The 26,480-nt window shown below is 46.6% G+C and overlaps 1 protein-coding gene across 1 annotated transcript in view; it reads left to right on the top strand.

Annotated features, from left to right (window-relative positions):
• RAB6B (RAB6B, member RAS oncogene family) overlaps window positions 1-26,480 on the top strand; it is a 120,517-nt gene that overhangs the window by 14,468 nt on the left and 79,569 nt on the right. Inside the window, exon 4 of the mRNA XM_063915550.1 lies at window positions 1,434-1,539. Coding sequence (XP_063771620.1) covers window positions 1,434-1,539 — 106 coding nt within the window. The remainder of the gene's footprint in view (window positions 1-1,433; window positions 1,540-26,480) is intronic.

The raw sequence follows: 26,480 nt of genomic DNA, 5'->3' as shown, positions 1-26,480 counted from the left end.
CGCCAATGTGAATTCTGGGAGGGGTGGTCTTTGACTGAACAAATGGAGTAGTGAGACTTTATATAATATCTAGGGGTTATTTATGAAGTTTTGGGTTGTAAAATCTGGCCCTGCTGATTGTGATTATGCCCGATCTTTAAAAGGGAATGCTTATACTAACAAGACACGACTAATAAAACATACCCCTTATATATGTTGGGCATACAGAAGCGTCGTGTTGTAAATATCCGAGGCTGCATTGTATATATGGTAGTGATTTATTTTCTGGATATCACGACAATCCAAGTGTTCCCTGCTAAATTAGGATGACCCTTTTCACATTATTCCTTATTATTTTGATTATTATATCTATAGGACAGTAATCACTGTAGCTTTGAGGAGGGCCATAGTACAAAGTTAAAGTTCATTCATGGGTAATACATCCACCTGTGGAAATATGACTCAATAGTACTTAAGCGTTACTCCAATGGGTGTGGTATGATTTGCCAGCATTCGGGATGGTCAGAATGATTTGCCAGCATTGCTGGTGGTCAGAATACCGACCACGGCATCCCAACAGAGGGAATCCCAACAGGGGTAGGTAAGTGTACTTACCCTCAGAGGTGTAACTGTCAGAGGCAACAGAGTCAGCTGCCGCCAGGCTCCTGCTCTGAGGGGGCGCACCTCTCCTCCCGTTCCGTGTGTTCAGCTACACCATTCAATTAAGTTAATTAACAGCCGCAGCTATCTCTTCTGTGGCCAACTCCCCAACTAGCACCTTACAAGTTGCACCCTCTTTATTATAGACACGCATTTGACAAGTGTCACAACCAGGATTAGAACCCGCGACCTATTGCACTGGAAGCAGACACCTTACTGATACAGCTATTTACTCCTGTACAGGAAGCATGAGAACCCAACTAATCCCCTTAACCCTCACCCTCTGTTCCCACTGCCAGAACCTAACACATCCCCGGCAGCCTAAACCTAATCTTCCCTTCCCCGTAGCCTAACCCTAACTGTCCCAGGGGTGCCTAAACATACCACCCCATGGGCTAACACTACAGTGGGGCGGCATACGTACGGTTGGGTGTCAGGATTCCGGCGGCGTCACTTCAGCTGATGTTGGAGTTCCGGCATCTGCATTTTGGACACGTGTCGGGATTCCAGAGCGGAAATGTATACAAATGTACCTTCTCTTTTATATACTGATTGCTATCTGAGGCGGTGGTGAAAGAAATGGGGAAAATAAATCTTATTTTGCAGAATAAATTAGATACTGAATGGAAATCCAAAAGTATATGGAAATAATTCCATACTGAAAGCCCAACTCATTTTGTCATGAAGACAGTAAGAGGTTCTCACCAAGTACAACATTCTGGTTCATGACTAATCATAGGTCACCTCTCTCCTCACCTGCCAGTGCTACTGTCTTACATATTATCTTGTCTCAGGTCAGACTGCAGCTCTGGGACACCGCTGGTCAAGAGAGGTTCCGCAGCCTCATCCCAAGTTATATTCGAGACTCTACTGTGGCTGTGGTAGTTTACGACATCACAAGTGAGTAGCTACTGGTGCTTTACCTTTAAATTTCTCTACACCACTGTTGCAATACCCTGTATGAATACACTGATATGCCCTGTTCGTGATGTTATAGTTTCTGAATATAGCTGTTAAAGTGTAAGCACAAAATGGATATTGTTCAGTACAGAATACTATTTGGTGACTACCCTGTTGAATGCCAGTTTACGGTATCTCTACAGTGCATGGGTTGGCAGAGCAAGATGGAGGTGTTTGTCTATGTTCAGATGTGGGCCTGAGCACTGAGAGGGGGAAGGAAATTCATTGAAAAGAGGGCACAGTGCAATAAAAGGTGCAGAGAGGGCCCATTTTCATGACATTTCTTACTGTACGGATAGAGGCATTAGCTCAGAGCTTACAGAAACTGAGTATCATCCTGTAAGTGTAATGCATTTTACATCTTCCAGTTGCACTTTGGTAGAGAAATAAATTTTTAAGTGCATATCAAGCAATGTAAATAGGAACTTCAGACACACAAACGCAGGGGCGTAACTACAGTTATACGCATAGCGTGCTGTTGCTATGGAGCCCAGAGGCTTAAGGTGCCCACTTATTCTGTGTGGCATAATGTGAACTGGGGCACTGCAATGTCGCATTATGTGAACTGGGGCATTGCAGTATGGCATAATGTGAACTGGGGCATTGAAGTGTGGCATAATGTGAACTGGGCATTGCAGTGTGGCAAAGTGTGAACTGGGCATTGCAATATGGCATCATGTGAACAATCATTTACTCTCACATGCGGGGGGACGCCCAGCACAGGGGCTAGTCCACCCCACATGTCAGGCCCTACCCCCCCCCCCCCCCCGCACAGGTACAAAAGCACGGCGGCGATGCCTTTGGTAGCTCCCTACCTGCGCAGCTCCTGCACGCTGGCAGGGAGCTACCTGCCGCGCCCCTGGTTGTAGCGGCTGCGGCCCCCCCCCTACGGTCCAGACATGGCTCCATTGTCCGGAACACGCCCCACGACCGCCTCTGCCTGTCGATCAGCTGATAGCATCTCAGTGGGCTCCCGGGGTGCGCGCCCGCAGTGCGGCCGCTGCTCATGCGCACTCCACAAAGTAATTCAGACTTCGCTGCAACGATGCAGTCTGAATTACCTCCCTAGTTCTAGTTACACCCCACATTTAGTAAAGGTCCTGAAGTACCCCCACTCTCATAATTAATTTAAGCAATAAAAAAGGTCATTATTTATTAATTAATATGACTGCAGTTGAGGGCTCTGCAGTGCCGTACAGTGGGCGAAGTGGAGCATACATAAATCAGGGACATGCAGGGTAGACTAAAAGATGCAGGGTAGACTAAAAGATGCAGATGTTAAAATAAAGGGAGGGCCAAGATTAAACCTAACAGTAATCTCCAAGAACAATTAATATGATTTGTCCAATTAATATGACTTAAAGGCAGGTAAGCAATGTAACAAGGCAATGAGGAAGGCTGCATTGGGAGAGGAATCAGCAGCAGAAAGAAAGAAGTAATAATGCCACTGTATAGGTCATTGGTACGGCCTCATCTAGAATACTGTATTCAGTTCTGGAGGCAATATCTTCAAAAGGATATTAATACATTAGAAACTGTACAAAGGAGGGCAACTAAAATGGTGCATGGCCTACATCACAAAACATACCCAGAAAGACTAAGAAATCTCAATATGTATAGTTTGGAGCAGAGAAGGGAAAGGGGGGACATGATAGAAACTTTCAAATATATCAAGGATTTTAACAAAGTCCAGGAGGAAAACATTCTCCAAATGAAGAGAAGCAATAGGACACGAGGACATGCACTGAGACTGGAGGGGGGAGGTTCAGGGGAAATTTGCAGAAAAATTATTTCACAGAAAGGGTAGTGGACAAGTGGAATAGCTTCCCATCAGAGGTGGTAGAGGCTAAGACAGTAGAGCAATTTAAACATGCATGGGATAGACATAAGGATATCCTTACAAAGAAATAAGGATCAAATAAGGTTAGAGATAAAAATAATGTAAAAAAAAAAAAAGGGGCAGACTAGATGGGCCAAGTGGTTCTTATCTGCCGACAAATTCTATGATTGATTTATTGCAAGGTGTGGGTCTATAGTGGTAAGAGCCTGGAACACAGTGTGACGTTTACTCTTCTGCATACTGCTCCTCTTCCCATTATATTATCTCCCCACTGACCTAGGAACACTTCTAGTATGCAGTGGGGTCATCAAAGATTGGAAACTAGATGTGCACACTGCAGTGAGGTCCCAGCACATCAATATACAACTGAAGTGATTTACCTGCACAACCAGTGTGCTTTGTAAATGTGTCCAGACCAGTGGCGGCTCACACCAAATAGTGCAGGGGGGAGCCAGGTAGCACACATAAAGATAGAGATGTATGTACAGTAATATATGTGCTGGCTGCAGGTCTCCTGGGATCATCTAGGATGCAGCATTTGGCTTCACTGTCCTTCAAAGCCCGCCCCCAGACTCCTTTGAAACCTAGACAATGGTAGTCACTGTCAGTGGTGGGCTTGGAAGGAGAGGAATGCCTAATGCTAAGTCCCAGGTGCGCACAGCGGCTGTTATACACAGCGCTGCTGTCCCGGAATAAAACAAGCCAGCACATATATGACACACATCTTAACATGTATGTTTATTATATGTGCTAAGTGGTCCCCCTCTGTACTATGGAGTTGGCGCTGCAGTCCAAGGACTGCAACCGCCGCTGGTCCAGACAATGCAGCTATTTTCTTCATGAGAAGGCTATAAATGTAATAGAAACTAGTATTATCACCGAGGCAAAGCCTCCTTTCTCATAAAACAAATTTACCTGCCTCCATTGTATGTAGGTGAGCAGGCAGTTGCATGTCAATTTCAGTCTTTTTTTTTTATTATTGGTATGTCCTGTGTATGGTGTGTTTGGGAATTAAAATAATCATATACAGAGGTGGACGCATTGCCAATATGTGTACAGTCAGTTATCCAATGGATTTTGTACTGCGCATGTATTGGAGTCATCAGGCACATGTGTTCCAACTGTAAGCTCACAGAATTGCATACAGGGTTTGCTAGAAGGCAATGGGGCTGGTGTAGTCAATGCAGGCATGTTGGGGTGGGGGTGTTACTGAAAGATGCAGAGCTGTTCATTCCTACAGGAGGCCATAATCGGAGACGGAGAAACTGCACCTGCCTTGGGTCTGGTGACATGTCGATGGTGCGACCGATGATGGTACATATAAAAACGTACACTGACAGAAATGCACTGTGCTAAGACAGTGGGCATCCCAGTTGTTTGAAAATCAGATGCGGCATTAGCATAAAGATGCAGATGGATAACAACATACACACAGATATGATCCCTGAGCTTCAGATCTTACATTCACTGTGAGGAGTGCTGCAATATGAGGTAATGAGGAGGATGACATCATACACATAGATATGATCCCTTACATTCACTGTGAGGAGTGCTGCAATATGAGGTAAAGAGGAGGATGGCAATGACATTATACAGTACACACATATATAGTCTCTGAGTTTCTCCTCTTATAGTCACTGTGAAGAGTGGTGCAATATGAGGCAAAGAGGAAGATGACAATATACAGTACACACAGTTGTAATCCCTGAGTTTATCCTCCTATAGTCACTGTGAAGAGTGGTGCAATGTCAGGTAATGAAGTAGATCACACAGACAGATATAGGGGGTAATTCAAATTTGTTAGCAGTTGGGCAAAACCATGTGCACTGCAGAGGGGGGGGGGGGGGGGGGGGCAGATATAACATTTGGAGAGAGAGTTAGATTTGGGTGGGTTATATTGTTTCTGTGCAGGGTAAATACTGGCTGCTTTATTTTTACACTGCAATTTAGATTTCAGTTTAAACTCACCACACCCAAATCTAACTCTCTCTGAACATGTTATATCTGCCTCCCCTGCAGTGCACATGGAGGGTCATTCCGACCTGATCACACGCTAGCTATTTTTTGCAGCGCTGCGATCAGGTCCAAACTCAGCAGAACTGCACATGCGTATGCACCGCAATGCGCAGGCGCATCGTACGGGTACAAAGCGGATCGTTGCTGGGAGAAGGATTTAATGAAGAATCCATTCGCACAGCCGATCGCAAGAAGATTGACAGGAATAAGGCATTCATGGGTGTCAACTGACCGTTTTCAGGGAGTGGTTGGAAAAACGCAAGCGTGTCCAAGCATTTGCAGGGCGGGTGTCTGACTTCAATTCCGGGACCGGACAGGCTGAAGTGATTGCAGCAGCCAAGTAAGTTCAGACCTACTCAGAAACTGCACAAAACTTTTTTGGACCGCTCTGCTGCACAAGCGTTCGCACACTTGCAAAGCGAAAATACACTCCCCCATAGGCGGCGACTATCTGATTGCAGCATTGCAAAAAATAGTTAGCGTGCCATCAGGTCGGAATGACCCCCATGGTTTTGCCCAACTGCTAACAAATTTGCTGCTGCGATCAACTCTGAGTTACCCCCATAATCACTGTCATCAAGCACCTCCTACAGTCACTGCGAGGAGCACTGGTACACAACTCAATGAGGTGGAGCATTTCATGCACAATGAAAATAGCAGAGTTATCTCCTGAGAGTCACTGTGAAGTATGCTGCTACAGTATATGAAGATGCTGGTACACAAGGTAATATATGTAGGAGCCAATCGAACCAACTCGCAAGTACTTTCAACAGAAAACAAAACACAGAAATTTACTAAAAATCATGTGCAGAATATAATAGTTATGGTAGACTTACCGTTGATAACTCTATTCCTCCTAAATCCACAGTATCCACAGGATAAACATTGGGATATGAGGTAGCGACCTTGATTGGCACCAATGATCAAAGCTTTCGGCCTCCCAAAATGCAACGGGCCAGTCCCCTATATCCCCGCCTCCTGGCTCAGGCAATTCAGTTGTTTTCCAAAGCTTAAGGCAGGAGCATCATAGAGAGCCCTAAACAGGCGAGAAGAACACACATGCACACCCTTCCGTACAAGAAGGAAGAGGTTAGTATGTGAAAGGATCCTCAAATCAGGTGCATCAGGGTGGGATCCCTGTGGATACTGTGGACTTAGGAGAAATAGAGTTATCAACGGTAAGTCTATCATAACTATTATTTCTCCTGCAAGGTCCACAGGTTATCGACAGGATAAACAATGGGATGTCTCAAAGCAGATTTAGTGGTGGGGACGCTCCTGATTGGACAGGAGATTCCTTCGCCCTAATTCAGCGTCCTGAGAGGCAAAGGTATCAAAGGCATAATGTCTAATGAATGTGTTAATGGAAGACCATGTGGCTGACTTACATATCTGTTCAGCTGAAGCACCACGTTGTGCTGCCCAAGAAGGACCTACCTTACGAGTAGAATGAGCAGAGACATTAGCCGGAACAGGGAGATCAGCTTGAGAATCTGCTTCTGAAGTCGTCATCTGAAGCCACCTCGCCAGTGTCTGCTTGTCAGCAGGCCATCCTCTCTTGTGAAATCCGTAGAGAACAAAGAGAATGTCTGTCTTTCTGATGGCACTGGTATGATCCACGTAGATACTTAAGGCACGGACTACGTCCAACGATGCATCTCCCGCAGAAAGGTCCGACCCTTGGAAGGTCAGTACTACCATTTCTTCATTAAGGTGGAATTTAGACACCACCTTAGGAAGATACCCAGATTTGGTTTTGAGAACCGCTCTATATGGATGATAAATCAGAAAACGAGGGTGACATATTAATGCCCCTAAATCTGAAACTCTTCTAGCTGAAGCAATAGCCAGTAGAAAGAGAACTTTAGCTGTCAGCCATTTAAGATCCACTTGCTTTAGTGGTTCAAACGGGGCAACTTGAAGCGCCTTTAGGACTACATTTAAATCCCAAGGCACTGCAGGAGGAACAAAAAGAGGTTGGATGTGAAGCATTCCCTGGAAGAAAGTGCGAACATCCTGTAGGTTAGCAATTTTCTTTTGAAACCATACAGTCAATGCTGACACTGGCACTCTCAAGACAGCGACCCATAGACCTTTATCCATTCCTGTCTGAAGGAATGCTAAGACTCTGGAAACTGAAAGACCTAGGGTCAAATTTCCGGTCACTGCACCAATGAATATAGGCTTGCCATTTTCGGTGATAAATGCGAGCTGAGGATGGTTTCCTTGCTCTGAGCATTGTTTGAATTACCTGTTGTGAGAATACTCTTGCTTTCAGGATGGAAGTCTCAAGGGCCACGCTGTCAAAGACAGTCGATCAAGATGCTTGTAATAGCAAGGATCCTGTCACAGTAGATCTGGACATTGAGGTAGTAGGAATGGAACATCCATCGACAGCCTCTGTAGATCTGTGTACCAATGTCTTCTGGTCCAAGCCGGACCTATTAGTATCACGGTTCCCTTTCCTTGTTTTACCTTTCACATCACCCTGGGTAACAGGGTGATCGGTGGAAACACATAGGCCACACGAAAGTCCCATCTCACTGACAGGGCATCCACAAAGGTCGCTCTGGGATCCTTTGTTCTTGACCTGTATATTCTGACGGGACGTCATGAGATCTATCTCTGGTAACCCCACTTGTCTACCAGAGTCTGGACGACCTCAGGGTGTAAAGCCCATTTGTTTGCATGAATGGCGCGTCGACTGAGAAAATACGCTTCCCAGTTTAGGACTCCCGGAATGAATACTGCGGACAAGGCTGGATGATGAAGCTTTGCCCACCTTAACGTGCGACTTACCTCCTTCATTGCTTTTTGTCTGCGAGTTCCTCCCTGATGATTGAGGTACGCTACTGCTGTTGCATTGTCCGAGCAAATTTGAACTGGTTTCCCCTGGAGTATGTCCTTTGCCTGAATGAGTGCCATATATATGGCCCGAAGTTCCAATATATTTAGTGGCAGGCAACTTTCTTCCTTGGTCCACTGCCCCTGGAAGCAACTTCTTCCTGACACTGCTCCCCAGCCCTGAAGACTGGCATCCATTGTCAGAACTTCCCAATCTGATATCCAAAAGGATCTCCCTTTGTCCAGATGGGATATCTGTAGCCACCAGGCTAATGACCTCCTTACTTCCAGAGGAAGGACCATAGTCTGTGTTTTCATTGTCTGATGTAACCCATTCCATCTGGAAAGGATCAGACGTTACAGAGGCCTTGAATGGAATTGAGCATACTCCACCATGTTGAATATCGACACCATCGATCCCATCACATGCATTGCCGCGTGAATGGATACCCTTTGACTGAGTAGCAGCTCCTGGATCCTCGACTGCATTTTGGATATTTTGTTCAGAGGTAAAATTACTCTCTGAAGACTCGAATCCAACACAGCCCCCAAGTGAGTCATCCGTTGTGACGGAACCAGGGACGACTTTCCTCAATTTATGAGCCAACCATGTCTCTGCAAACCAGCTATTGTCTGTTGCAGATGACATTAAAGCAATTCTTGAGACTGTGCCAGGATTAATAGGTCATCAAGGTATGGAAAATTTCTTATCCCCTGCCGATGGAGATAAGCTACCATAACCACCATAATTTTGGTGAACACTCTGAGCGCTCCGGTCAGTCCAAATGGTAGGGCCTGAAACTGAAAGTGTTGCTGGAGGATAGCAAACCTGTGATAGTACTGATTGGACAGTGCTATAGGAACATGCAGGTAAGCATCCTGGATATCCAGGGATACCATAAAATCCTCCGGCTCCATGGCCAAAATAATGGAACGTAAAGTCTCCATATGAAACTGAGGGACCCAAATGTACTTGTTTAGCACCTTGAGATTGAGTATGGGCTGGAATGACCCATTTGGCTTCTGAACCAAAAACAGGTTGAAATAAAAACCTTGCCCTCGTTGTTCAGGAGGAACTGGAATTATCACTCCTGACTGAAGCAACTTCTGAACTGCCTCTTGCAAAGCCCTGGCCTTAGTTTCCACTGGAGATGGGCTAGTACAAAAAAACCTTTGAGGAGGGTGTTCCTTGAAGACTAGCGCATAACCGTGAGATACTGCTTCTTGTACCAAGGCATCCGTGGTGGACTGCTGCCAGATCTGTGCAAAATGAAGAAGTCGACCTCCCACCCTGGGATCCCCCAGGTGGAGGCCTGCATCATCAGGCTGATGGCTTATCTTCTGACTTGGAAGCCGGCCTTCTGATAGCCCAATGCTTTTTAGCCTTAGCAGACTTGTCAGATTAAGACTGTTTACCATAACCCTTTCCTTTTGCTTTTCCCTGAGTCCGAAAGGGCCTAAAAGCTGGAAATCTAGGCTTGGATTTGTTGGTGGAAGGAAACTTCACTTTCTTGGCGTCTGCTTCTGATTCCAAAATACTGTTTAATTCTTTACCAAAAAGAATATCTCCAGTAGAAGGCAAAGACTCTAGAACCTTCTTAGATTCTGAGTCCGCTTCCCATGCACGTAGCCAAACTGCTCTGCGAGCTGCTACTGCCGAAGCTGATGCTTGAGAGGCAATATGTATGTATAGTATCCATATCCAAGGCTGCTTCTTCCATAAAAATAGCTGCCTGTTTAATATGTGCAATATGGGATTTTTGCTCTCTAGATGCCAATGAAAGATCATCCTCCAGTGCATCAGCCCAGGCTGCCACTGCTTTTGCCATCCAGGCTTAAGCCATGGCTGGTCTTACGATTGCTCCAGACAAGGAGAAAATGGTTTTTAAAAAATCCATCTATTTTCCTATCCGTGACATCATTTAATGATGTTGAAGGCAGAGGTAACGTAGATTTTCGCACCAATTGAATGACATGTGTATCTACTTTTGGGAGCCACCTTCCTTTTTAAACAGTCCCCAGCTGGAAGAGGATAATTGAAATTCCATTTAGTTGGAATTCTAAACTTCTTACTGGGTGTAACCCAAGCCTCTTGTATAATTTCCGTCAGCTGTTCTGACCCAGGAAACTCAGTCCTAACTGTTTTGGGACATTTAAACACAGGTGCCTTAGATTGTAAAAAAGGCTCTGCTGCTTCCCCTAAGGATAGAATGGCTTTCATAGTACTAATTAGCTCAGGGATGTCCGCTGAGCAGAGGCCTTCATCCTCGTCTCTGTATGCAGACCCGGAGTGCGATGAGTCTTCATCCTCCGATGAGTACTCATCTGAAACATGTGTAGACTGTGAAGATGTTGTTTCAGTCTTCGTGATTTACTTACCACCAGCCTTTCATCCTGTTTTTGTGGAGAGGCTGCAGATTTCTGTACTGGATGTGGTAAACCACATGGGCAATGTTGCATGTAAGGGTTAAAAGGGTAACCTATCCCTGGTATAGGAGCTGGCATTATCCGCTCAGCTATGCTGGATAATGTCTGTGCAAAAGCAGCCCATGTAGGTTCAACTTGAACCTGTGCCTGCCTCGGATTATTCAGGAGGCTTTGGGGAAAGCTAAAACAGTTTGCACATAATCCATTTTGAACCAGATCCTGAGAGGTAACCCAAGCTTTGCAAGACAAACATGAAAAGAGTGTTGGTGCTGCTGTGGAGAGTGTATCCTCCTCATCTTTGCCTCTCTTAGACATGATAAATAAATCAAACACCTGTACAGTGTTAACTACACAATTTGTGACTGCAATCACTTTAAATTTTGTTAACGTTACATACCATCCGATCCATCCCTGCTTTGAACTAGCATTGAGGATCGGAATACACAGAAACTGACAGAATATAGTAAAGTCAGCAATCGCACTAGCAATCAGTCACAGGTTATTCATTAGTGTAATAAGCAATATGAGCACATAATCAACTATTCGTACTCAAAGGTAGATAGAAACTTGGTGCTGTATCACCCGGCTCAGGTGAGTCAGATACAGGGAGACTTCACCCCGCTTCTAGGATCGATCAATATGTTAGTGAATGCTGAGTCTAGACCCTATTAGTGTACACAAACGCCCTGTGAACCTACAGTGAACACAGACGCCCAAGTGAACACCGACGCACCAGTCATACAGCCGCCTGTGCGGCAACTGGGTTCTTTTAGATACACAGCGTCTCAGATGAAAGCGGGAACTCAGTTCACGGCGGGAAACTCGGAGGAAACGGGTCATGAACCGGGGGAGGAGCGACCAAGGGAGCGTATTACTCCCCACTGCTGACATCAACCATAGGGATCGCAGCCTCATACTACCCCTGTAGCCTATGATACCTGAGGCCTAGCGCTGGTGCACCTGAGGTGGCAGTCGTGTCAGCGACTGTTCGGTAGTCTCTATCTCGAAACAGTGTGGCTGTGTCTAGCATTTCCCCTACTAAGCGGAACTGATGCCTTACCTTCATACCGTGCTCCAGCCACAGCCTGGTAACGTCTGCTGGACTTGCTAGTACATCCTACACAGACGCCCGCCGAAACAGCACTGTACACGTGGGTAAGCGTTGTCGCTTCCCGACTCGGATTTGTTGGAGCAACTCTTTCTAAGGTACGTATAAGACGCTTTTTAGAAAGATCGCTCAACAAAAATAGTAAGACTATAAAAATAAAATAATAAAAAGCTTATGGCTACTAAAAACCAGCAGCCCATTAACCATGGTCCGGCTCCTGCCGCACCAAACAAAAAACTGAATTGCCTGAGCCAGGAGGCGGGGATATAGGGGACTGGCCCGTTGCATTCTGGGAGGCCGAAAGCTCTGATCGTTGGTGCCAATCCGCTGTCGCTACCTCATATCCCAATGTTTATCCTGTGGATAACCTGTGGACCCTGCAGGAGAAATCATTGGTCTAAAGTAGTAGTAGATAACAAACAGCAAAGCAAAAAAAAAAAACCTAAACCATGTGTAAAATAGCAACATCAGATAGGGATGCCCCCTACACAAGTGCACATATCCCTAGCACATGCATATTCTCAGTTCTCTAGAATGCCTATTCACAGTTCCCCAATGTCTCCCCAACCATAAAAAAAAGCATTCCATATCCTGCAGGTTAGATACAGTGTGGGTCGGATACAGTGTGGGTCGGACACAGTGCAGATTACAGTGCAGGCCGGATACAGTGTGGATCAGATACAGTTTGGGTTACAGAAAGTGCAGGTTGGATACAGTGTGGTCCAGATACAGTACTGGTCAGATACAGTTTGACTGGGATACAGTGTGTATTTGACACAGTGCAGGTTGGAAACAGTGTCGTTTGTATACAGTGTGGGTTGGATACAGTGTGGGTTCAATACAGTGCAGGTTACAGACAGTGCAGGTTGGATATAGTGTGGGTCAGAGACCGTGTGAGTTGGATATAGTGTGGGTTCAGTACAGTGCAGGTCGGATACAGTACAGGTTACAGCAGTGCAGGTCATATACAGTGTGGGTTGGATATGCCAATAGTGCACTTACTGTGACAGCAAGCAGGAAGGGGGCCCCCGGTGGTGTCTGTGAGGAGGATAATGCCGGCGGTGTCAGTAGTGCAGGGGTACCAGCGGTGTCCTCTATGCAGGGGTGCCAGCTGTGTCCTCTGTTCTCGGTGCGGGTGTGCTGGCAGGGCGGGGGTGCCGGAAGTGCAGTGTCCTCTTTGTGGGTGTGTTGGCAGTGCTCTCAGTGCGGCAATGCCTGCACCGGGGGTGCCGGTGGTATCCTTATTGTAGGGGTGCCAGCGGTGTCCTCTGTGAGGGTGTGGCGTCGGCATTTGACGGCAGTGCGGGGTTGCCGGCGGTGTCCTCTGTGAGGGTGTGCCGGTATTGTGGGCAGTGCCGGGGGTGTCGGTGGTGACTTCTGTGTGGTATAAAATGAGAGGGCATTATAATGTAGCATTAAATGAAATGGGAACACTGTAATGTGGCATAATATGAACTGGGGACACTGTATGTCATAATATGAATTGGAGATAATGTGTTACATAATGTGTACTGGCAGCCTTACAATGTGACATAACATGAACCAGGCACTACTCTGGTTCATAAAATAAACTAGGGTACTACTATGTGACATAAATTTACCAACTGCTGCGGAGAGGTGTCTCTCAAAAAGCATTGGGACAGGGGCCCCTTCAAAATGTTGCTATGGGCCCGACAAAGATCTGGTTACGCACCTGGGAGGAGCTTTTCATACACCCAGACATGATAACCAGCATCTCCTCTTACCGTATGTGAGGAGCATTACATGAACTGATGAGTAGGAGAATGCCATACGCACAGATATGACCGCCCAGTCTCCTACAGACAGTGTGAAGAATGCTGCTGCAGAAGGGTAAAGAGGGAACAGAATGTGCCAGGATGTGTCCACCCCAGAATCAGACCCATAAAGTTTGCAGTGTGTTACACAGTAGCATTTGCACCATTCTGCCTATTCAGAGGTTCATGTCTAGTGTGCATTTCCTAACCACATGGGGGGTCATTCCGAGTTGATCACTTGCTGCCGTGTTTTGCAGCGCAGCGATCAGGTCACTACTGCGCATGCACTGCAATGCACAGGCGCGTCGTACGGGTACAAAGCGGATCGTAGCTGGGCGATGGATTTAACGAAGAATCCATTCGCACAGCCGATCACAAGGAGATTGACAGGAAGAGGGTGTTTGTGGGTGTCAACTGACTGTTTTCTGGGAGTGTTTGGAAAAACACAGGCGTGTCCAAGCGTTTGCAGGGCGGGTGTCTGATGTCAATTCCGGGTCCAAAAAGACTGAAGTGATCGCAAGGGCTGAGTAAGTCCAGAGCTACTCAGAAACTGCAAAAAACTTTTCGGCCCGCTCAGCTGCACAAGTGTTCGCACACTTGCAAAGCAAAAATACACTCCCCTAGAGGCGGCGACTATCTGATCGCTGCTCTGCAAAAAATAGCTAGCGAGTGATCAACTCGGAACGACCCTCATTGTCGTTGAGGGAACATGGCGGCTCTGCATTTGCTCTTCCCCAGGGAATCCCGGCAAGTGCTGCCGCCGTGCATTAACCGATTTCATCCTGATAACTGAATATTAAATTGTTTATGGAAAGGCGACAACTGTCTATGGTGGTCATTCCGAGTTTTTCGCTCGTTGCCGATTTTCACTATGCTGCGATTTGTTGCTAAATGCGCATGTGCATGGTACGCAGAGCGCATGCGCTAAGTTATTTAACACAAAACTTAGTAGATTTGCTGTTGTCCTTGCAGCGCTTTTCAGTCACACTGCTGATCGGTGAGTGATTCACAGGAAAGGGGCGTTTCTGGGTGGTAACTGAGCGTTTTCCGGGAGTGTGCTAAAAAACGCAGGCGTGTCAGGGAAAAACGCGGGAGTGTCGGGAGAAATGGGGGAGTGGCTGGCCGAACGCAGGGCGTGTTTGTGACGTCAAACCAAGAACTAAACGGACTGAGCTGATCGCAATCTGGAGCTACTCAGAAACTGCAAAAAAATATTTAGTAGCAGTTCTGCTAATTTTTCGTTCGCTATTCTGCTAAGCTAAGATACACTCCCAGAGGGGGGCGGCCCAGCGTGTGCAATGCTGCTAAAAGCATCTAGCGAGCGAACAACTTGGAATGACCCCCTATGTCCATCATGAAAAGTTAATAAGGGAAATAATGGCAGAATTTAACAGTTTAAACTAGAGATGTGCACCGGACATTTTTCAGGTTTTGTGTTTTGTGTTTTGGATTCGGTTCCGTGACGTGTTTTGGATTCGGACGCGTTTTGGCAAAACCTCCCTGAAAATTTTTTGTCGGGTTCGGGTGTGTTTTGGATTCGGGTGTTTTTTTTCAAAACCCCCTCAAAAACATCTTAAATCATAGAATTTGGGGGTAATTTTAAACCTATAGTATTATTAACCTCAATAACCACAATTTCCACTCATTTCCAGCCTATTCTGAACACCTCACACCTCACAATATTATTTTTAGTCCTAAAATTTGCACCGAGGTCGCTGGATAACTAAGGAAAGCGACCCAAGAGGGCGGCACAAACACCTGGCCCATCTAGGAGTGGCACTGCAGTGTCAGACAGGATGGCACTTAAAAAAATTGGCCCCAAACAGCACATGATGCAAAGAAAAGAGAAAAAGAGGTGCACTGTGGTCGCTGGACGGCTAAGCTAAGCGACACAAACACCTCAATATCACAGGAATTATTCGTTCTTCTAATCAATGGTATTATTGGTCCAAATCACTGGAAGAAAATGACAAAATCACTGGAATTATTCGTTCTAATCAATGGTATTATTGGTCCAAATCACTGGAAGATGACTGACGTTTTTGAGATTATGGAGACATAATGTTTTTGAATATAAATCCTAAAGCAGGTGGTGTATTAGAGCAAAAGAGTGCAAGAGACCAGCCATGCAGTTTCTGAAATATTATGACAAAATGTTACTGTATTTCATAAGCACTCATTCCTAACCCTGCTAAGTACTGTTTGGTATACTGTATCTGGCTTCCATGAGGTAGTTGTCCATTATTTCAGCTTCCATTGACCTTTTTGAAAGCGGTAGAAGTTATCGATTCTTTTTTTTTTTTTTTTTCCCCTATTTTTAATTTTCTCCTGCATAGCCCAGTAAAATGTTGCAATGTTAAGTATTGACTTGTGCCTTCTGGGGGTCCACTTCTTCACCAAACCCAGCCAAATCTCATCCTGATTCCTAACCCTCTGTTCCACATTCTCTATGTACCTCATCTGTGTCACCCATGTCTGTCTACCCCTCCCCTTTAGATTGTAAGCTCTCACGGGCAGGGCCCTCTTCCCTCATGTGCTTATATACTGTTGGTCACCAAAATGCTGCACTGTAATACTATATATACTGCTCACAAAAATGCCGCACAGATATGAAATGGATACTTGCAGTGACACAGAGCTGCAAGATACAGCAATGGCCTACTGTACTGTACAACTATATACTGTTAGTCACCTAAATGCTGCACTGTAATACTATATATACTGCTCACTAAAATGCCGCACATATATGGAATGGATACTTGCAGTGACACAGAGATGCAAGATACAGCAAAGGCCTGTTGTACAACTATATACTGTTAGTCACCTAAATGCTGCACTGTAATACTATATATACTGCTCACAAAAATGCCGCACAGATATGGAATGGATACTTGCAGTGACACAGAGCTGCAAGATACAGCAATGGCCTACTGTACTATACTACTATAATTATTATATGCTGGTGGTCCCCAGTCCCCACAATGCAGCACACTGATCAGATATTTGCAGCACACTGAGCACAGATATGGAGCGTTTTCAGGCAGAGAACTTAGATATTATCAGCACACACTGAGCACAGATATTTGCAGCACACTGTGCACAGATATTTGCAGCACACTGATCACAGATTATGGAGCTTTTCAGAGAGAGAACGCTGCCACTTTCTTTCCGTTCAATCTCCAATGCACAAGTGAAAATGGCGGCGACGGGCGGCTCCTTATATAGAATACGAATCTCGCGAGAATCCGACAGCGGGATGATGACGTTCGGGCACGTTCTGGTTAACCGAGCAAGGCGGGAAGATCCGAGGCTGCCTCGGAACCGTGTAAAATAGGTGAAGTTCGGGGGGGTTCGGATCCCAAGGAACCGAACCCGCTCATCTCTAGTTTAAACTGCTATTATATCAAGACCTTTAAAGAAGTAGTTCCTATTTAAAGAAAAGGACTATGGGGGTAATTCCAAGTTGATCGCAGCAGGAATTTTGTTAGCAGTTGGGCAAAACCATGTGCACTGCAGGGGAGGCAGATATAACATGTGCAGAGAGAGATAGATTTGGGTGTGGTGAGTTCAATCTGCACTCTAAATTGCAGTGTAAAAATAAAGCAGCCAGTATTTAGCCTACACAGAAACAAAATAACCCACCCAAATCTAACACTCTTTGCACATGTTATATCTGACTCCCCTGCAGTGCACATGGTTTTGCCGAACTGCTAAAAAATTTCCTGCTGCGATCAACTTGGAATTACCCCCTATGGCCCTCATTCCGAGTTGTTCGCTCGCTGCTATTTTTAGCAGAATTGCTAATAGGCGGAGAAGTGTCTGGCCGGACTCTGGGCGTGTTTGTGACGTCAAACCAGGAACTAAACGGACTGAGGTGATCGCAATCTAGGAGTAGGTCTGGAGCTACTCAGAAACTGCAAGGAAATACTTAATAGCAGAATTGCTAATCTTTCGTTAGCAATTCTGCTATGCTAAGATACACTCCCAGAGGGGATAATTCTGAGTTGATCGCAGCAGCAAGTTTGTTAGCAATTGGGCAAAACCATGTGCACTGCAGGAAGGGGGGGGGGGGGCAGATATAACATGTGCAGAGAGAGTTAGATTTGGGTGGGTTATATTGTTTCTGTGCAGGGTAAATACTGGCTGCTTTATTTTTACACTGCAATTTAGATTTCAGTTTGAACACACAACACCCAAATCTAACTCTCTCTGCACGTTATATCTGCCTCCGCTGCAGTGCACATAGGGGGTCAGTCCGAGTTGTTCGCTCGTTGCCGATTTTCGCAACAGAGCGATTAAGGCAAAAATGCGCATGTGCATGGTACTAAGTATTTTAGCACAAAAGTTAGTAGATTTACTCACGTCCGAACTAAGAATTTTCATCGTTGAAGTGATCGGAGTGTGATTGACAGGAAGTGGGTGTTTCTGGGCGGAAACTGACCGTTTTCTGGGAGTGTGCAGAAAAACGCAGGTGTGCCAGGATAAAATGCGGGAGTGTCTGGAGAAACGGGGGAGTGGCTGGTCGAACGCAGGGCGTGTGTGTGACGTCAAACCAGGAACGAAATGGGCTGAGCTGATCGCAGTGTAGGAGTAAGTTTCGAGCTACTTAGAAACTGCTAAGAATTTTCTATTCGCAATTCTGCTAATCTTTCGTTCGCAATTCTGCTATGCTAAGATACACTCCCAGAAGGCGGCGGCCTAGCGTGTGCAATGCTGCTAAAATCTGCTAGCGAGCGAACAACTCGGAATGACCCCCATGGTTTTGCCCAACTGCTAACAAAATTGCTGCTGCGATCAACTCAGAATTAGGCTCTGATGAGGGCGGCGGCTTCGTGTTTGCATTTCTGCTAAAAGTAGCTAGCGAGCCAACAACTCGAAATGAGGGCCTATGAGAGAGGAATATGAGACCTGAAGGAATACAGCTGTCGTGAAGATACCTCTACGTTTATGTGAAAATACTTGCAGCTGTAAGTTGGGTATGTCCACTTTTGTAAGGTGACCCTATAGAAGGGGATATTTTTTAAGAATTGGTGACGTAGAATGCAGTGGAATCTATAGCACTTTGCTGTGAGTATGATACGCCACTCTTTTACATGACCACTGGTGATAGGAGTATCTCTAAAGATCCCTCACCCCCGATAAGGAGACTTGGACTATACAGTATTACACTATGGGCCAAATGTAATAGAGTGAGAGTTTCAGAAAGTGAGAGATTTGGTAAGGTTTTTCAGTTTTTTTTAAAGTGGCAATCATTTACACTGCAAAACCAGATTGATCTTGCTGTGTAAATGATTGCCACTTTTTTTAAAAAAAAGGCAAAACCATACCAAATCTCTCACTTTTTTAAACTTTCACTCTATTACATTTGGCCCTATATGTTTTTTCTTTTGTGTCTTTTATTACATATACCCTGAGGATTGCATTACGTGGGATACCATATCAAATGGAGAAGTACCTTTTCTGTACAAAGTTCACGTAAAGCACCAAAAAAGAAAAGAAGCCTACACAAAGACTAACAAATCTTTTTAATGATTAATGGTGGTAACAGAGGATTTTTATGAAGTTTTAATGAAGTGAGCGCAGCTATAAGTTATGTCCAAACTCCAAAGATCTGGTTGTACATGGTTAAAAATTGTTGTGTTTGGTGACACACTGAGTGCATGACTATTGATTGTAGCTCCTTGAGTGCGCAGATAAAACACCCTAGAGTCAAAATTTTTGTCACATTGTCGTTGTAAGCAAATACACGCTGACAGATTCTTGGTTGATGGACATATTTACAGTTGCATATTAGTTCCCTGTTTGGCAAACACTATAATGCTGTATAATTAGAATATTATGTATGTGTGAAATATCCAGCTGTCCCTTGTGTTTACGTTGCAAAGTCCCAGAGTTCAGTTCTTTAGAGTTAGCAGAACTCCCCACAGTGACTGTAGGAATTCTCCTTTACTTCAATAGCACCACTCATCACAGTGACTACAGAAGGACATCCTCAGTGATCATATCTGTGTGCATGACCTGTTCTTCCTCATTGCCTCATATTATATAGCACACCTCACAGAGACCATGGAGGGAGAACCTCAGTGACCATATCTGTGTGCATGGCATGTTCTACCTCATTGCCTCATATTACAGCACACCTCACAGTGACTATGGAAGGAGATCCTCAGTAACCATATCTCTGTGCATGGCATGTTCTACCTCATTGCCTCATATTATAGCACACCTCACAGAGACCATGGAGGGAGAACCTCAGTGACCATATCTGTGTGCATGGCATGTTCTACCTCATTGCCTCATATTATAGCACACCTCACAGTGACTATGGAAGGAGATCCTCAGTGACCATATCTGTGTGCATGGCATGTTCTTCCTCATTACCTCATATTATTATAGCACACCTCACAGTGACTTTGGAAAAGAATCTTGGTGACTATCTGTGTGTATGATGGCATCCTCCTGAATACATCATCGGGATGGCCATCGACCATTGATGATTTGAAATTGCTGGTCAATCCCCGATGGCCGATTATTTTACCAATGATAGCTGTACACCAGATAGTAACTTACCATCAATGGCCCACCACAGTTGATGGTTTTCATTCCCTTTCATTCTGCTGTCAGGTGGCACGCCCTCTTCTAGCAGGTGCACATCAGAGGCGTAACTAAAGTCTTCGGCACATGGGGCACAATGAAGAACGGCACCCTCCCCCCACCCCCTCCCCACACTATAGCATGCACGCGTTCCGAAGGCGCGTTATGAAAAATGGGTGTGATCACATGCCTGAAGGGGTGAGACCACTGAAAATGACACGCCACACATTTCTTGTCACTCTAGGAAAATTCCTTTCCATTAAAGATGCACCTTACGTATATGATAGTTTCTCACAATGGAGAACCTCAAAAGAAGTGTATCCTTCCTGGGAAGACAGCATTGTCACTCTGTATTCACTGTGCAGGTAGGATATCACATCGTTTTGGAGACGCCTGTTTGTGTAGGAATATTAACAAGGTCATCATCATATAACAACCGTTCAACCTGCCCCCTGTGTCACTTCCTCACCCTATGCATCATCTCTCGCACACCATCATCTCCCCCCTGCATCTCTCACCCACACAACATCTTCTACCTGAGTCTCTCAGCCACATCATCATCTCCTCCCTGTGTTGTCTTTCAGCCACACTATCATCTCCCATTGAGTATCTCAGCCACACCATCATCTCTTCCCTGCATCTCTCAGCCACACCATCATCTCCCCCTACATCTCTCAGCCATACCATCATCTACCCCCTGTGCAGTCTCTCAGCACACTATCATCTCTCCCTGAGTCATCTCTCAGCACACTATCATCTCCCTGTGTTGTATCTCAGCACACCATCACTTCCCACCCTGCATCATCTCTCAGCCACACCATCACCTCCCACCCTGCGTCATCTCTCAGCCACACCATCAGCTTCCCCTGTGTCGTCTCTCAGCACACCACCATGTTGTGCCTGTGTCTCTCACCATCCTCTTCACTCTGTGTCAAACAGCCTCCCCCCTTTATTCTCTCTCTGTGCCCCCCCCCCCTTCAATCTAGGGGGTCAATCCAATTAGCCGCGAACTGTGCCGTTGCACTGGCATTTAAACACTGGCAATGGCACCCGATCTCGCATCCTTCATGGCCCAGATTCTGCCCGAACTTGGACAAAATTGTGTGAATTCGGGCCACTGTAAAGTCACAGCCGCAAGATAATCGTGGCTAATTTGATTGACCCCAAAGTCTCTCCCCCTCTCCTACCCCCTCCAATCTATTGTCTCTATGGGAAGTATTCAAATGATTTATCACACCCAATCTCCTTTCTAAAGTGATCCCCGTTAAAGCACATATTGTGCCCATAGTAATCAGGTCTAGCTGCGTAACGGGTTGGATGCCCTCGCTACCGCAGGGGTAGTGAGCTGAAATGATTATACCATGCCCATCAGCAGAAACAGAATGGGTGTGGAAGGTGTTGAAAATAATTGAATACCGCCCTATGTGTATTCCCCACTTCATTCTCTGTTTGTGTTTCCAACCCCACTTCATTATATATGTCTCTGTGTGTCTCTCTCCCCTTCATTCTATATGTGTCTCTGTGTGTCTCTTCTCCCCTTTCATTCTATGGGCGGGATGTACCATACTTTGCCCCCGCATTAAGTGCCGTTTTCTCTCCATTCACACTCACCGTTCCGCTGCCCGCCACTTCCCTGTCAGTGGCTGTGATGTCTGGGGCACGGAGGTGCTATTGCCGGCAGCGGCCAGAGCTCGACATTTTGGTGCTCTGTGCATTTTTTAACTAGTGACATTAGGCCTACAGCGTGTGAAAAAATGCGCCTGGTCTAGTAGCGATAAGGTAATGCCTTGCAGCATGCCCCTGTAATACATACTGAAATGAGCCAATATTCTATAGTTACAGGCATTTTTTCATCCCCATTCTTAAACATTACAACCTGCCCCACCCTCTGTCCCCATAATGATACACACCTGCCCCATCCCCTATCCCCATAACACTGCAACCTGCCCCATCCTTTGTCCCCATAATGCAACACACCTGCCCCATCCCCTATCCCCATAACAATACAACCTGCTCAATCCCCTGTCCCCATAACGCTACAAACCTGCCCCATCCCCTATCCCCATAACAATACAACCTGCTCAATCCCCTGTCCCCATAACGCTACACACCTGCCGCATTCCCTGTGCCCATAACACTGCAACCTGCCCCATCCCCTGTCCCCATAACGCAACACACCTGCCCCATTCCCTGTGCCCATAACACTGCAACCTGCCCCATCCCCTGTCCCCATAACACTACACACCTGCCCCATCCCCTATCCCCATAACACTGCAACCTGCCCCATCCCCTATCCCCATAACACTGCAACCTGCCCCATCCCCTGTCCCCATAACGCTACACACCTGCCCCATCCCCTATCCCCATAACAATACAAACTGCCCCATCCTCTGTCCCCATAACGCAACACACCTGCCCCATTCCCTGTGCCCATAACACTGCAACCTGCCCCATCCCTTGTCCCCATAATGGAACACACCTGCCCCATTCCCTGTGCCCATAACACTGCAACCTGCCCCATCCTCTGTCCCCATAACGCAACACACCTGCCCCATCCCCTGTCCCCATAACACTGCAACCTGCCCCATCCCCTGTCCCCATAACACTACACACCTGCCCCATCCCCTATCCCCATAACAATACAAACTGCCCCATCCTCTGTCCCCATAATGCAACACACCTGCCCCATTCCCTATGCCCATAACACTGCAACCTGCCCCATCCCCTGTCCCCATAACACTACACACCTGCCGCATTCCCTGTGCCCATAACACTGCAACCTGCCCCATCCTCTGTCCCCATAACGCTACACACCTGCCCCATTCCCTATCCCCATAACACTGCAACCTGCCCCATCCTTTGTCCCCATAACGCAACACACCTGCCCCATCCCCTGTCCCCATAACACTGCAACCTGCCCCATCCCCTGTCCCCATAACACTACACACCTGCCCCATTCCCTATGCCCATAACACTGCAACCTGCCCCATCCCCTGTCCCCATCACACTACACACCTGCCCCATTCCCTATGCCCATAACACTGCAACCTGCCCCATCCCCTGTCCCCATAACGCTACACACCTGCCCCATTCCCTGTCCCCATAACACTGCAACCTGCCCCATCCCCTGTCCCCATAATGGAACACACCTGCCCCATCCCCTGTCCCCATAACACTGCAACCTGCCCCATCCTCTGTCCCCATAACGCTACACACCTGCCCCATTCCCTATGCCCATAACACTGCAACCTGCCCCATCCCCTGTCCCCATAATGCTACACACCTGCCCCATTCCCTGTGCCCATAACACTGCAACCTGCCCCATCCTCTGTCCCTGTAATGGAACACACCTGCCCCATCCCCTATCCCCATAACGCTACAACCTGCCCCATCCCCTGTCTCCATAACGCTACAACCTGCCCCATCCCGTCTCCATAACGCAACACACCTGCCCCATCTCCTGTCCCCATAACGCTACAACCTGCCCCATCCCCTGTCCCCATAATGGAACACACCTGCCCCATCCCCTATCCCCATAACAATACAACCTGCCCCATCCCCTGTCCCCATAACACTGCAACCTGCCCCATCCTCTGTCCCCATAATGGAACACACCTGCCCCATCCCCTGTCCCCATAACGCTACAACCTGCCCCATCCCCTGTCCCCATAACGCTGCACACCTGCCCCATTCCCTGTCCCCATAACGCTACAACTTGCCCCATCCCCTGTCCCCATAACACTACACACCAAACTTGCCCCCTACACTGCCCCCACATGCCCCTATTATGTTATGCCCCGATTTTCCTCAATTCTTACCAGCCTGTACATGGCAGGCAGCACTGTGAGGAGCGAGCAAACTGATTGCCACCAGGTTCCTCTGAGCTAGTTTGGGCTGGGGCTGCAGCGCAATCTCCCAGTGTTTCAGATATGGATACAGGGCTATGCAGAGAGATCTCCGTGCAGGCAGCCATGACTTTATGGTGGGAGGAGCATGTGGTAGCCAGCCACCTGCCTGTCCATGCAGTTCTGGAGATGGGTGCTCCACCTCCTCCCCATCTGCTTTCTCCAAATCTCTCCCCGAGTCCTGGCCAATCCCCAGAGCCGGGCGCACCATGCAGTGCAGCGGGTGGTCAGGTACTGGGTTAGCCTTGGGCCTTGCCCTCTCACGGCAGAGAGATATATGGAGGATGGTGGTGACAGGGAGGGTGGTAGGTGGATTTCGGGGTCTATTTACTAAGCCTTGGATGAAGATAAAGTCGCTGGAGGTAAAGTACCAGCCAATCGGCTTCTAGCTGTGACAGCACTGTACCTGCTAGCAAGAAGGCAGGAGGAGGAACCTTCCTGGCTGTCAGATAAATGCATTCAGAGCACACCGCCAACACACCGATGGCCCTAGCACTGCAGACCTGTCCTGGCCCGGGGAGCAGATGGCACCTTGCCCACTGCCCAGCCTACCACTGGGTGTGACCAGTAGTGATATGCGGTGAGGCACAACCTTTGCAGTTATACTAACATATACGGCAGAGTTTTGACTATATAAAGTATATGAAAAATACAAAGAACATGTTAGAAATATCTTCTTTGTATTAGTTTAATCATTTTTATAGTCAAAACTCTGGAGGGAAATTATATGTGATCCCGGCCACCAGTATGCCAGCAGCGGGGCGAGCGCTGCGGGCACGGTGGCTCGCTGCGCTCGCCACAGGTTATATTCTCCTCATAGTGACTATGGAATAAATCACTTAATGGTCATATCTATGTCTATAACATAATCACAAAGCAGCAGAAATGATTTACTTTGTACTTTTCTGTTTTATCTGCACTGTATTGATTCCTCATCACTGTGCATGAAAACTGTGTTTCTATAGTAAAAGAAGTGATAGTTGATTTGATGTTTATTGTATGGAATGGTTAGTTTTATAGTAAATGAAAATAAACTACTAATTCTAAAACCAAATCCATTCAGAATATTGAATACTCAAACAGGCAGGTTTAATAATGTTCATTATTCAGCTGCTGACCAGAACAAGAAGACTCATGTGAATTAGAGATGAGCGCCTGAAATTTTTCGGGTTTTGTGTTTTGGTTTTGGGTTCGGTTCCGCGGCCGTGTTTTGGGTTCGAACGCGTTTTGGCAAAACCTCACCGAATTTTTTTTGTCGGATTCGGGTGTGTTTTGGATTCGGGTGTTTTTTTCAAAAAACACTAAAAAACAGCTTAAATCATAGAATTTGGGGGTCATTTTGATCCCAAAGTATTATTAACCTCAAAAACCATAATTTACACTCATTTTCAGTCTATTCTGAATACCTCACACCTCACAATATTATTTTTAGTCCTAAAATTTGCACCGAGGTCGCTGTGTGAGTAAGATAAGCGACCCTAGTGGCCGACACAAACACCGGGCCCATCTAGGAGTGGCACTGCAGTGTCACGCAGGATGTCCCTTCCAAAAAACCCTCCCCAAACAGCACATGACGCAAAGAAAGAAAGAGGCGCAATGAGGTAGCTGTGTGAGTAAGATTAGCGACCCTAGTGGCCGACACAAACACCGGGCCCATCTAGGAGTGGCACTGCAGTGTCACGCAGGATGGCCCTTCCAAAAAACCCTCCCCAAACAGCACATGACGCAAAGAAAAAAAGAGGCGCAATGAGGTAGCTGTGTGAGTAAGATTAGCGACCCTAGTGGCCGACACAAACACCGGGCCCATCTAGGAGTGGCACTGCAGTGTCACGCAGGATGTCCCTTCCAAAAAACCCTCCCCAAACAGCACATGACGCAAAGAAAAAAAGAGGTGCAATGAGGTAGCTGTGTGAGTAAGATTAGCGACCCTAGTGGCCGACACAAACACCGGGCCCATCTAGGAGTGGCACTGCAGTGTCACGCAGGATGTCCCTTCCAAAAAACCCTCCCCAAACAGCACATGACGCAAAGAAAAAAAGAGGCGCAATGAGGTAGCTGACTGTGTGAGTAAGATTAGCGACCCTAGTGGCCGACACAAACACCGGGCCCATCTAGGAGTGGCACTGCAGTGTCACGCAGGATGTCCCTTCCAAAAAACCCTCCCCAATCAGCACATGATGCAAAGAAAAAGAAAAGAAAAAAGAGGTGCAAGATGGAATTGTCCTTGGGCCCTCCCACCCACCCTTATGTTGTATAAACAAAACAGGACATGCACACTTTAACCAACCCATCATTTCAGTGACAGGGTCTGCCACACGACTGTGACTGATATGACGGGTTGGTTTGGACCCCCCCCAAAAAAGAAGCAATTA

Source organism: Pseudophryne corroboree, chromosome 4, assembly GCF_028390025.1.
Source record: "Pseudophryne corroboree isolate aPseCor3 chromosome 4, aPseCor3.hap2, whole genome shotgun sequence".
NCBI lineage: Eukaryota > Metazoa > Chordata > Amphibia > Anura > Myobatrachidae > Pseudophryne > Pseudophryne corroboree.
Note: the sequence above shows the minus strand (reverse complement) of the source record. Positions and strands in the feature narration are given on the sequence as shown.